At 45.7% G+C, this 13,382-nt stretch overlaps 1 protein-coding gene across 2 annotated transcripts; it reads left to right on the top strand.

The window, feature by feature from the left end:
- The first annotated feature begins 4,148 nt into the window (after positions 1 to 4,148).
- On the top strand, positions 4,149 to 11,597 carry aste1a (asteroid homolog 1a). 2 transcript variants are annotated; one of them, XM_040030941.1, is made up of 6 exons: positions 4,149 to 4,515; positions 6,917 to 7,728; positions 9,107 to 9,415; positions 9,536 to 9,740; positions 10,307 to 10,442; positions 10,966 to 11,597. In XM_040030941.1, the coding sequence occupies exons 1-6, from the start codon at positions 4,389 to 4,391 to the stop codon at positions 11,363 to 11,365; spliced, it is 1,989 nt and encodes a 662-aa protein (XP_039886875.1). In that variant the 5' UTR covers positions 4,149 to 4,388; the 3' UTR covers positions 11,366 to 11,597. The 2 variants fall into 2 exon arrangements, with proteins under 2 accessions (XP_039886875.1, XP_039886874.1); XM_040030940.1 differs by lacking the exon at positions 4,149 to 4,515 and having other exon boundaries at positions 6,233 to 7,728.
- Positions 11,598 to 13,382: the final 1,785 nt, after the last annotated feature.

The following is a 13,382-nucleotide window of genomic DNA, read 5'->3' as shown; positions in this document are numbered from 1 at the left end:
TTTTTTACTCACTTTGTCTCTTCCACGATGTTGTTTCTCTCTCCAACAGCGTAGGTTACAATTACATTAGCATGACCAATTATGCAAATTAGGCGATGACGTCATTTGGCGACTTTTAGGACAGCCAATAGCGATTTTCCTTACTGGGGAGTTGGCAACACTGGCCGGAGCTCCCTGTCTCTGCCGGGGACAAGTTTGTTTTTAGAGGCGGGAGAAACACACATACCCACACCAGTACCATCATCACCATCATCATCGTCGTGGTGGTAACATGATCAGAGGAACAGAATAAAGGTGAAAAAGAGTGAAGCTCAGTGATGGTTACCAGCAGGTCTGAGGTTATGCTGATGATATTCTCTCTTCAGCCTCCATCAGCATCTCCCACAGTGGTCTATGAAGCCGAGCCAAGGCCTAGTGCAGCTGGCACAGTCTGAGAGAGGAGTCTCATCCACACTCCGAACCCACGGTGAAGAAGGTGTGCAGGTGTGTCAGGGACCTTCCTGTAGAAGCACAGGATGCCCTCCTCCCAGTCCAGATACACCGCCACCCTGTGGCAGCCTGATGAAGGAACTGGGATGCTGATGCTTTTGATCATGTGATGTTGTAGGTCCCGGCCCTTTCTTTCCTCCCCCCTCCGCCTCCCAGTAACAGCAGCCTGCTGTCACCCAGTCGGGGTATGACTGCCCCTCCCTCAGCGGCTCGGGCCCTAACCCAACGCGTTTAAGCTGCCAGACACAGGTACTGGAACCCTCCAGTGTGATCATGTCTGTGGGTTCAGTGGTGGGATCATCACCATGACAACCTTAGTCCAGATACACAAACATTGCAGCTTTGTTTAGCATTAGCATCACCACTAAACCAACACGACTTGCTTAAATTTGCCTGACAGCAAACCTAGATTGATATTAGGTATGTTATAAAGATAACACTGGATAACATTGGATAACAGATAAAGATAACATTGGTTCCTGAAAAGTGTTTGATATAAACAAAGGTCCCGCCCCCCACATTGCAAAGGTATGACATCATAACAATGCGATTGATCCCTTGCATGGTTATGGCGATGTAGGAACAACACAAGCACTCTGGGCTCAGTGTTGCACCTTCTTACCGCTCAGTGCACACTGCAGCATCTGCAGCCACCTCATCCAGATTCATCAGAAACCATCACATCATTTTTCTTCTTACAGCTGAGACAGTGTCTGACACGTAGCGTGCGATTCTTAAAATCCATGTAACACCCTGATACAGGGCCGTGCAGAGAGGTTTAAAGGGGCGGGTGCTCAAAGTTAAAAAGGGGCACGTTGAACCAGGCTGAATAACAACAACACACATTCATCAGGAATCTAATATGGGAAGGGCAGGGCTGTGTTGATCTGAGACTGTAGACATTAAAAAGTCCACAGGAGAGATGGTAGCAGATTAAACAAGTGTCATGAGATAATAACAAAATGCAAAGATTGGTGACAGCGCTTGGAACCATAAGGCAACAAAAAACTGTGAGAAATAAATTAGGCTCTGCCTGTGAATCACTCTTTGCTTCTCTTCTTCCTTCCATCATTTCATATATCACTCTCCACTTCAGTGGCGGCTCCTGAAAAAAATCTCAGGGGGGGCAATTTTTATGATATCGACTAAAATGACCCATTTAATGAGTACATCAAACAACACAATTTTAATTTGTTGCTAGGTGATTAACTCATACAGTGATACCTCATGCCCACTAGATGGCAACACACAACAGAAAGCTTTCCTCTAGCTACATAAGTTACAGGTAGAAAGCGAAAGAAATTAGCATCCAGTAGCCTTTAAGCAAAAATGAATGTGTCCACTTACTCATTACTTAGGCTACATCAATCCAATGTTGTGTGGTGTAATCAAGCAACAATATAAAGCCGGCTGCATCATATAAATCAATATGCACAGCCTGTCAGCCACGACTTGCGCTGGAACCAACTCCGACAAAAAGTCCTGTTGTATGCTTTTGACTTCTCCTTCGTTGCCTGGGTTAGTTGAATTTCGGGCTTGTCAGGTCCCAACTCTTTAACTTGCAGTTTTTCTGCCATTGTCCTTCTGGCAAAAGGGTAGGTTAGAAGCGATCTAACCGAATTTGGGGGAGGCTGTGCCTCAACCGTTAACAATACCGCTGCCATCGTCTCTCTCTGACCTTATAGCTCACTTAGGCTACTGACTGAGGTAAAATTCTAGAACAGCAAATCTTCGCGCGTTTTCTGCAGGGGCGCAATTTTAAGCGCCCCCAAACCATTTAATTCAGCGACGCTGATAGGTCAAATATTTATTATTTTCCCCTGGCAACCATTTAATGATAGGCTATTTCGCTGCATATCAAGGGCGCTTTGACGAGCGCCCCAGAAGAAGAAAAACACCGTTTGTTGGTTGAACTTTAATGAGTCAGCTGGTGAAAATGTTAAAATACGCCTGGCTGTATATGGGCACACACATAGTAAAACTATCATTGATGAATTTTTTAAAAATATATATTTTTACTCCTCCACATTTGGGGGGGCGGAGCCCGAGCGCCCCCTATGGGCCAGCCGCCACTGCTCCACTTGCTGTCTATCTGAGAACAAGGCACAACTTGCTATTGCAATAAACTATAATCTAATTATCCACACCTAACAACTCTTGCACTTAATTTAAAATAAAATGATGACAGAAAAATGTTACAGCACTGCCTTTAGTAGCCTCACACAGCTCTACTGTTTCCTCCTCATGTCCTTACCAGGCATGTCTGGACAATGTTATATCACGAATAATAATTTAAAATTATTCATATACATAAAACACACACATGCACGCACACACAGTGACATTTTAGACCTTCTTCAGAATACTGTATATACTATGGGCATCATGGTGCTGATCCAGAATCCTTACATTATTATTTATTACTAGAGCTACAATAATAAAGCAATGAGGAGGGGGAAGTAATAAATATGAAATAATGTCATTATGATGATTCCATTTGTTTCACTATCCACTCTGTGCAGGGGCAAAGCTTATTACATTTTTAAACTGTAGAGATACAATCATTTTACTGCTGTAAAATCCAAATTTTGTCTTATTTAAAATATAAATCTAATATAATCTGCTTCTTAATGTATGTTCTTTAAAATACAGCGTGTGGTTTTAATATATTATAATTATAATAATGCATAATTATGTGGACATGCATATTAGATCGTTTTTTAGTGAAATATAATCCCTCCAGAAAGGCAGGAAAAGCTCTGTAACTTACTTTAAAACTAAATATGTTCCCTAAAACGGTGACAGAGCTACAGACCCATGACAGCCTTACACAGGTAGCCAGCAGCTGTGACCAGCACTACTTGTGCAGTTAATAAAAGGACAGGTAATGTTTGTCGCGCTGTTGCACGCACAGCACGCTCGTTTGTTTCAGTTTCAGTTTCTCCTACAGCTCCGGACCGCTAAAAATGCGCGTGCTCTTTGTGAGCTCGTTCCCGGCTCGTAACCAGCGCGTTCTGCCGTCAAGGGAGATCATTGGTTAAATGTGATCATGTGACTGATGCAAGCCAGATCCTTTTATTTAGCAAAACTGTGATTAATAGTTAAATATTATTGTTGAGGGGCACAGACAGGACTCCGCACGCACACACACATTAAAAAATGAATTTTTTTTTTTTTAAAAAGTTGCCTCAACAAAAGGGCACCTTGGGCACCCATCAGGAAAGGGGCGGGTGCTCAAGCCCCTCCAGCCCCCCCCCCTCTGCACGTGCCTGCCCTGATAAACACGAGGTCCCGTGTAACTTTATTTCATGTAATCACTGACATTACTGTACATCTCTGTAATGAATGTTTTTCTATATTTCTGTCGAAGGGCAGGAGGACGTTGTTTCCATGGCCACACATTTGGGGGGACACAGGCACGTGAACACATGATCAGTGTTGGTCAAGTTACTTGAAAAAATAATAATAATGATAATAATAATAATGGATTGCATTTATATAGCGCTTTACAATGCCACTATTCATTCACTCTCACATTCACACACTGGTGGAGGCTACAGGTGCAGCCACAGCTGCCCTGGGGCAGACTGACAGAGGCGAGGCTGCCATATAGCGCCATCGGCCCCTCTGGCCAAAAAGAGTAATCACGAAAAAAGTAATCAGTAACTAATCACTGACGCGTTACAACGCGTTACAAGTAACGCGTTACTGCCCATCTCTGCATATGATATTTCCGCTGTTGCAGGCTGACTTTGGTGGATCACCCAAATATCACCCAGCCCCTCTCAGCGCGTGCACGCTGCTATCAGCTGTAATCAGCTGATGTGAAGAAATGAAACTTAAGGAAACACAGAGCGGAGGAGGCGCAGTTAGAGATCCGCGGCGCACTCACACCCAGGATGGGGGTTCAGGGTCTGACCACCTTCTTAGACAACCACCAGAAGATTTACCGGGACGTCCAGTTCGGCAGGAGCCGGCTGGTGATCGATGGATCCAACCTGTACCACCGGCTGTACTTTGAGTCAGGTGAGCAGCTCCGGTCTGAACTCCAGGAGTCTGTTCAGTTTGTGATCTGCAGGTTTATGCGCACCCTCTTTACTGACGTCATTATCGTCACTGATTCTGCTGATAAGAAGTATTAGTACTATTACTATTAATACTGCTGTTAATACAAACGGACAAACGGAGGTGTGACCGGCAAAAAGTGTGTGTCTATTATGGTGCGTGCGCGTGTGTATTTGTGTGTGTGCGCGCGTGTGTTTGTGTTATAGAAGCAAGAATTCGTTTTAAAATTCTTGTTTTAACATACAGAGCATTAAACGGCCGCAGATTATTTATCCAAGCTTCTTCTAAAACACTCTGCGGCTCGTGTCTCCGCGCACAGACTCAGAGTCTGTCGGTTGTTCCTCGAACCCGTCTGAAGACAACAGGGGGCGGAGCCTCCAAGTCTGTGGCACCACGGCTGTGGACCAGTTGATTCTGTGGATTCTTTTTAAAAGCAGTTAAAAACTTTTCTGTTCAAACAAGCCTTTTGTTGATCTACGTGTTTTATATTCTTCACATTTTTAATTTGCATTTAAACCTTTTACCTTGTATAATGTCTGTTGAGTGTACTGTTTATTATAATCATTGTGTACTGCACTTTGTGACTGCCTGTCTGTGAAAAGCGCTTAATAAACTTTACTTACATAGTGCACGCGCGCACGTCTTCCCATGCGCGCACGTGTGATGAATGTTATAACAGATAAGATTTTAAACATGTCTGAGTCATTAAACCGCAGAATTATGAAACCTGACCGCTGCTGTTGAGCTCTGCAGATGTTGCTCTGGTGTGTGATCTGGATGTTTGGCTTTCAGCCACTAACGCGTTACTGTAATAAAGTAAGGGATTACTATTGCAAAAACGGTAATTAGATTACCGTTACTTTCCCGTACGAAGGCTGCGTTACTGCGTTACTAAAACCGTGAGTTTTTTGCGAGAATGTCTCATGACAGCGACGTAAGCGAGTGCGCCGTTCGTGACAACAGCTGTGTGCAGATCAACAATGGATCATATATCGAGTGCGGGAGAGAGTATGAGCGTGCAGCGTTTAAAGCGTGGAAGTACTGACCTTACTTTGAGTTTGATTCCATAAAAAGTGACAAAAACATTAGCGTCCGCTGTGCGTGGGAAGAAAACTTCTTTTTACAGCGAAAAAAACCCCTAAACTTCCAAACAAGCACCGAGTAGCTACGACGTAATGGGAAACTCACAGAGAAACTCGCGGATTCTTCCACTGACCGCTGAGACTCACCTGCACCAGGGTAAACCTCCGCCTACCCCACTCCTGCTTTACAGGTGAAAATAGAGCAACAGGACCGCTGAGTCTTTGACTTTATTTATTTTCTGCTGTGTTTTACTTGCATCTATTTGAAAGACTGAGTGTAAACACAAAAAATATTTTATTTTATGTGCTGGAATGTGCAGAATATAGGTTTAAATGTTAAACTAATTTATTCAACTCAGAGAATGTTGCAGATAATTAAATTTTTGCTTGATGCATAAAGTTAAAAGATTAAAACTAATTAAACAAGTTAAAAAAGAGACTTTTCCATTTGATTACATTTTGTATGATGGATTATGCAGAAAAAGTAGAATTGGGCTGAAAGATCTATCGCTTTATCACCTCTTCAGGTTGTAAATCGTGTTTTTAAAAAGTAACTAAGTAACTAAGTAATTAATTACTTTTGAAAATAAGTAATCAGTAAAGTAACGGGATTACTTTACTGACTACGGTTTTGGGGAAGTAATCAGTAATTAGTTACTGATTACTTTTTTCAAGTAACTTGACCAACACTGCTCCTAACCAACCACAAAGTCACAGAGTGCAGAGTTTAGTGAGTTACTGACCCAGAATCAGCTGATGGAGCACTAAACTCAAACACCTTCAGACTGTAGACAGTCACGTTTGATTCAGTCAGACCTGAACCCACAGACTGAGCTCATCAGGAGAGATTACTAAGCTCAGAGATCATTTTCCCAACCTGAGGAGTCGCCCCCTGCTGGAGGCCTAAGTCCCTACAGCTTCACTGTTCAGAACCAGAATCTATAAAAACCACATTACATATATATATATGTGTAGTATGGAAGCCTTTAAGGTGCTGAGGGAACATCACAGGATCAGTATCTGAAGTACTGGTTTGAGTTCATGCACACTTTCATCACTCAGACGTGGTGAACATTACGCATGTCCTGGATATGTAAAACTACTCGCCTCAGTATTCTTTGACCTTCCTGACATCTTCTCGAGCTTCCTGATGTCACAGCATGGTGACAGCATTTGTTTCAGACAGTTTCTGCTTGATGTCAGTTCAGCATGGTTTGTCGCCACGTGCAAAACTGACTCTTGGAGTCTCTTTGTTGTGTTTGTTTTGGCTGATTCTTCAGGTCTGGACCAGAATCACGGCGGGGAGTATGCTGCCTATGAAAGCCTGATTGAGAGGTTCATCACAGCCCTCAGAACCTGCGAGGTCGATCCTTACATGGTGCTGGACGGAGGCTCGGACCACACCGACAAGAAGCTCGAAACTGTGACAAAAAGGGCAGAGCAGCGGATCGAAAGAGCCCATCGAGCAGCAAAGGACGGGGGTAAGGAAGACATCCGGCCAATTATGACCAAGTGGGTGTTCAGACAGACGCTGACCCGGCTGAAGGTCCCGGTCGCCCAGTGCTTTGGCGAGGCCGACCGGGAGATAGCCGCCCTAGCTGATAAGTGGCAGTGCCCAGTGCTTTCCAACGACAGCGACTTCTACATCTTCAACCTCTCAGCAGGATTGTTGCCCATCTCTTACTTCCAGTGGCAGGATGTAAAGGGGAATGGCTCAAAGAGCTACATCCCTTGTAAGAGGTACTATACCTCCAGCTTCTGCATCTACTTCGAAATCCAGCCCCAGCTCCTGCCCACCTTCGCTGCCCTGGCTGGGAACGACTACGTGAAGCTGCCGAAGTTTATCTGGAGTCGGTTTGCCCCAGACGCCAGTAGGCCTCAGAGCCGCCTGGAGGGCCTGCTGTGCTGGATGAAGGACTTTGAGCAGCCAGAGGACACCTTGAAGGCAGCAGTGGAGCTGATGGGAGGAAAGAGCCAGAACAAGGAGAAGATGCTGCAGAGTTTGTCTGTGGGGATGGAGGAATACAAACTACCTCGCAGCTCGCTGGTGGAGTTCTTCGTCCGTGGGGTTGTTCCTCCGTTCCTAGATGAGGTAATGATTCTCATTCAAAGCAAAATGTCCTTTATTGAGGTCTGTCGTTCCACTGTGGAGACCAAATGTCTTCCAACCTGGAGTGCAGAAGGTCAGTTCTGTTTTCTCATAGAGGCAAAGCTGCGACAGCAGTCATTGGTTTTTGAAGTCTTGCTTTGAAGCCTCAAGAATGCATTTACACAGTGCAATAATGTTTAATTTAGTAAAAACCTAAAACGAGTTACTGATCACATAAAGTGTTTACAGTGGTAAAGACAGGAAGCCGCTTCCCCCTACAGCTATCGCCACCTGCTGGCTACTGACAAGAATGCAGACATGACGGAGCTCCTCACTGGCCTCACTTTTCAGACCTGGAAACTGTGTCCATCTTTCCTGATGTCTGTGGCTGTTCCCTGATGAAGAACAAGACTCTGTACCATCTGAGTCTTTGACCCTTTGAAGTCAAACACTGTTTTAAGAAGTTTTTAGGTTTATATGTTGAGGACCTAGATCACATGTGAACTCAGGGATGGTTCAAGTTGTGGACGGCTTTTCTCCCCGGACCCAAAGTCTAGAAAAAAGGACTTTGGGTGATTTCTTCTTCTCAGAGACAGAGGTCCTCAGACGGTCTTTAAGTATAACGTGCTGGAAGGGTTCAGTGCTGCAGATGCAGGTGGAAGAGTCTGGAAATGGGAGCAGAACTCAGGACCATGGCTACAAGTTCAAGACTGGAAACAGTCTAAATGTCCATCTGACCATCGTCAGGTCCAAGAAGTTAGTGTTACTGATGGAACTAAGGCAAGCTTCTGTAGGGATCGGGCAAACGAGCCTTCAGATTAGTTCGTGACGATCAGTACATATGTTTTCTGACATATCCTAAACTCAAACGCCATAAATATCAGAATGGTTTTTGTTCTACCAGCATCTGCTCTGATCTTGATGCTTTATAACCAGAGCTGTAAATTTACAGACAGCTACTTTCACCAATTGCTATGAAGATTTCAGATACGAGCAGCAGAAAGGATGTTCCTCTGAAGGGCGTCCAGGCTCAGAGACAGGATGAGCAGTTCAGGCACTCAGGAGGAAAATAGAGCTGCTGGTCCTTTACATCTAAAGGACGTCTGGTTAGGATGTGTCCTGCCTGCTGTGCCTGTGAGCTGGATGTGGATGTGCTGCAGAACATGGGTGGACTGGAGGATTCTCCTAGCTACTGGCAATTACACTAGAAAAAAAAAAACACTTAAAAAACATCAAAATGTCTTTTTTCCCACCAAAATGACAGTTTTATTCTCCTGAACAAAGGGTTAGGGAGTTGGGACATTTACACTTCAGAGGGTTTGTAAATGTAAATGTTACTTGAGGTAAATGTCTGGTAAAACCTTCGTGTCCTGGTCTCCAGGAGCTCATTGGTCGCATCCCAGATTGGATGCAGCTGTGTGTGATGCAGGCCCGGCTACCCGGGGACACCCTGGACGTACTGCTGCTGCACAGGCTGACCCTCGGCACCCCCGTGGACCACAAAGACCTGCCCAGTGCTAACTTGACCTCCAGACCTCTCCGCCAGGTGATGTATGGGCTGCTGCTGGGCAAAGAGACGTCATATAAGGTGGAGGAGAGAGACAGGGAGGACCTCCAGCTGAAATTCATCCGAATCAAACCAACCTTCAGTCGAGTGGCTCAGCGGCTCCAGCTGAACTCACTGCATGAGGTGACAGTTTTAGTGGAAATGAACTGCGGTTTGTGTTTTTAATCCTCAGTGCAGCAAGCTAACTTTAACGTCTGTCACAATGTCGTTTCGACTCTTCGTCCGGCTGTCTCGTGGCCCCAGGCGCAGCTCTCTGAACGTCTGGAGGTCTTACTCGAGGCTCTCGGGGTGAAAGAGGAACTTCTGAACGAGCTGCCGCCTCAGCTGCGCCTCCTAGTGGCTGTGACCTGTTACTGGTGGAACAGAGCTCGGCCTCGTCCGGACCTGAAGCTGCTGAAGTCGTTGCTGCTGGGAATGAACCTCAAAGACACATCGCGACTCAGCGCAGGTAGGAAACACAACCAGAGGAGACGTTACCAAAGCCTGCAGTTCCTCTGGTGTCCAGCAGAGGCAGCAGTGAGTCAGTCCCCATAGAGTCCCATGTTAAAACTACAGCAGAAATAAACATGTTTACAGCCTGATACTGTTCTGTTCTCGGACATTCTCTGGACAGTGCTCACCTGTTTAAACTGGATTAAGGCTAAAGGTTTATTAGCAGCAGAGACGTGTGTGTGGACTGTATCATGGATATTATTACCTGTGAAATAATCTCCAGGCTCAGTTCAGTCCAGAAATATCAACCGTGTTAGTCTGTTTTACATTACACGACAAAGAAAGGTTCAAATCTACGATTCTGAAGATAAAATCAGCTTTTAAAACTTTGATTCTTCTGATCTTAGTTTTTATTATTATGTTTAGTTGAAGGTTTTTCTTCTTTCAGTGCTGCAGAAATCTTGTTGGTTTAAAAATGTTTCTAAATAAGTCCCTCTGTGTGTGTGTGTGTGTGTGTGTGTGTGTGTGTGTGTGTGTGTGTGTGTGTGTGTGTGTGTGTGTGTGTGTGTGTGTGCTTTGCAGTTGTGCAGGCTTGCTGTCATCAGAAGCCTGATGTGGGCGTGGCTCACGCCTTCAGCCAGTGGCAGGTGTGCATGAAGGACAGCATGCACCTGAACCAGCTGCTGGGCCTCCCTCTGCCTGAACCAGACGTCGCACGGTGAGGCGTTCTCTCAAAGCGCTTGTTCACGAGGTCGTTTGTAGGCGTGGAGCAGATCAGTGTGCCAAACGTGCATAGGCGTGTTTTTAATTATGGGGCGCTGTAGAAACCGTTACATGACTTCCTCTATGTGACGTTTGTGTTTGCGGAGGCTTTAATCAGTACAGTTCTGTACAATCGCTCTGCAGGATCAGTGACTCGCAGCTGTTTCACAGTATAAATGTGCATATGCAGGCAGACTCACACAGCTGTGTGTTTGCATGGAAAAGCCTCAATTGGCTCCTGATCCATGGATGGATGGAGCCCCTCCCTCACAGTTTGATGAAAAAGTGGCAGCAAAGAGCGGGGACTGTGTTGTAGAGTTTCAGGAGGTTCTCACATGAGCTCAGAGCGCTCTGGACTCGCCTGCTTAAACCAACATGTTTGTCTGGAAGGAGAAAGAGAGCAGAGCTTAGTTAAAGGCTGGTTTGGACAAATAATCCAGCAGAGCGAACATTCTCCATCTTCTCTTTATGATCTCCAGGTTCTATCAGGGGACGCTGGTCCACCAGCTGGTCCACATGAGGAGGACAGGAAGCAGACTGAAACGTGTCCTGAAGCCAGATCAGGCCAGTGTGCAGCAGTACCGCGACGTGCTGTCGGCCGTCCGCCGGCTCCGGCCCCGGCCCCGCCAGGGCTCCGAGTTCTCAGAGAGCAAGCAGGCAGAGAGGCGGGCTCTGAACGACCAGACCAACCTCAGGCTGTTCCAGCTGGACTACGACGAGGAGACAGAGGCTCGCAGCTTGGCCCGGGCACAGGAAGAGCTGCGGCTGGATGATCGGCTGCTGCTGAAAACTCGGTACAAAACCAAGGAGAGAAGGAATCGCTGCAACAAAGTGGAACTGAGCCGGAAGGAGGAGGGCCGAGGCATGGACCTCCTCTGACGGACCGTCGCTGGAACCGCCGTCAGCATCCACTCTGTCTGGCTTCAGCCCACTTTCTCCTCCCTCTGTTGGCTCCTGTGCTCCAGACTCTTTATGGGACAAATATCTGCTAGTTTTTCCACAATCTGGGTCATTTCAGAGGATTTTACAGCCTTTTATTTGTGATTTTACAGGAAACATGAATGTAAGTTTAATAAAAGGAACCTCATCAATAAAGATTTAAATGTTTCTGTCCCCCAATCTTTTTTTCCTGTCCTGTCTGAAGGATAAGAAAAATGCCCAACAGATTTCTTTTACTGCTCCTGCTATACTGGTCCACTTGATTGTCATATTTATCCAGTCTTTTTATTATTATTATTATTATTATTATTATTATTATTATTCATTTTGATTTTATTTGGAGTTATTACAGGACCGGGCGATGGGAAAGAGAAAGAAAGAGGGCAAGAGAGAGAGAGAGAAGACAGCAGGGAAACCATGGCAACAGCCAACCTCAGCATCAGCAACAGTCAATACTAAACATGAATGTTACTGAGCAGCACACAGGACTGATAACGCACGAGATGTTTGGAGACAGCAGCCAACCCAGACAGTGTGTGTCTGTTTACACCTGTGTGTGTGAGCGCTTGTGTTCATCAGGTTTCTCCATGTAAGTGTCTGATAGTGGGAGTGGGGAGCCATGGCCCCGCCCCCACAGGTCATTAGGCAGGCATGGAGGAGATCCCCCCAGAGCCCGAGGAGGACCGACTCCCATCCAGGGCCGTCGTCTGTGGCTCTTCTGCGCAGCTGCTGTCTCTGCTGCTATTTTCGGGGACTTCTCATTTTAAGGACAAATTTGCGTCACACTTGGATCAATTCTTGCTTTTTCAGAACGTCTCACCGCGCTCCTCATTTCAGTTTGTTAGAACATCACATTTGTGACATGTTACTAAACATGTGGACACCAGATGGCGCTCTGCGGTGATCACAGCATCGTAAGTGTTTGTTTGGACCCGTGCAGCTGCAGATCATAAATCAGCTTCTGAAAAACACATCTGGGTGTTTCAGCTTGTTGGAAGTGCGTCGGGCATTTTGCAGTATTTTGGTTGCAGACTGACGTAATATGACGAAGGTTTCAGGTATTTTACGAAACGCACGCGGCGCCCACAGGACATCAGAAGATCTGTCCGGTGGGTTTGATTCTCAGATTCGTGTTTGGCTCGGTGCTCTCGTACTGTCAAGAACTCGTAATCCTTTAATAACAGCCATAACTTTAGGGAAAGATTTAGTATTCAAAAACACTTAAAGTCCATAAAGCAGACGCACTGATTCTGCAGAATCCTAAACAGACATTACCTGATTCATTAATCATCCCTTTAGTGCATGGGTGGGCAATCTCAGTCCACGAGGGCCGGTGTCCTGCAGGTTTTAGATCTCACCCTGGGTCAACACACCTGAACCACATGATTCGTTCGTTACCAGGCCTCTGGAGAACTTCAGGACATGTTGAGGAGCTAATTTAGCCGTTTAAATCAGCTGTGTTGGTTCGAGGACACATCTAAAACCTGCAGGGACACCGGCCCTCGTGGACTGAGATTGCCCACCCCTGCTTTAGTGTCACAGCTGGAAACAGCTGGATAGTTTTATATCTAATAAAATATAAAGAAATGAACATTTTCAAATCAGCGGTTTGCAGAACAAAGAACAAAAATTTCCACACGAATCCTAGAAAGCAGCAGAAAGGACATAAAAACTGTACTGCAGTGCGTAAATGTACAGCACTCCTCGCCTCTGTGCACGTTAATCCGAGCGTGCTCGGCTGCGTGCGTGAACGACGCTCTGCTCGTGTTTCCATTAAAGAAAAATCGATTCGATTTTAGCAAAGAGTGTGAAATTCAGAGCAAACAGAAGCAACAGTGTGAAGACAAAGAGTTTGTCTGCGTTTGCTCTCTCCGGCCGTCACGTCGTCTAAAACAAGTCCTTAAAGCAGCCGACTCTGGTTGTGAAACAATAATCACAATAACTGATGATTTAATTT

The sequence above is a fragment of the Simochromis diagramma genome, unplaced genomic scaffold, assembly GCF_900408965.1.
Source record: "Simochromis diagramma unplaced genomic scaffold, fSimDia1.1 OVJJ01000361.1, whole genome shotgun sequence".
NCBI classification, from domain to species: Eukaryota; Metazoa; Chordata; class Actinopteri; order Cichliformes; family Cichlidae; genus Simochromis; species Simochromis diagramma.
This window is presented reverse-complemented; position numbering and strand designations above follow the sequence as displayed.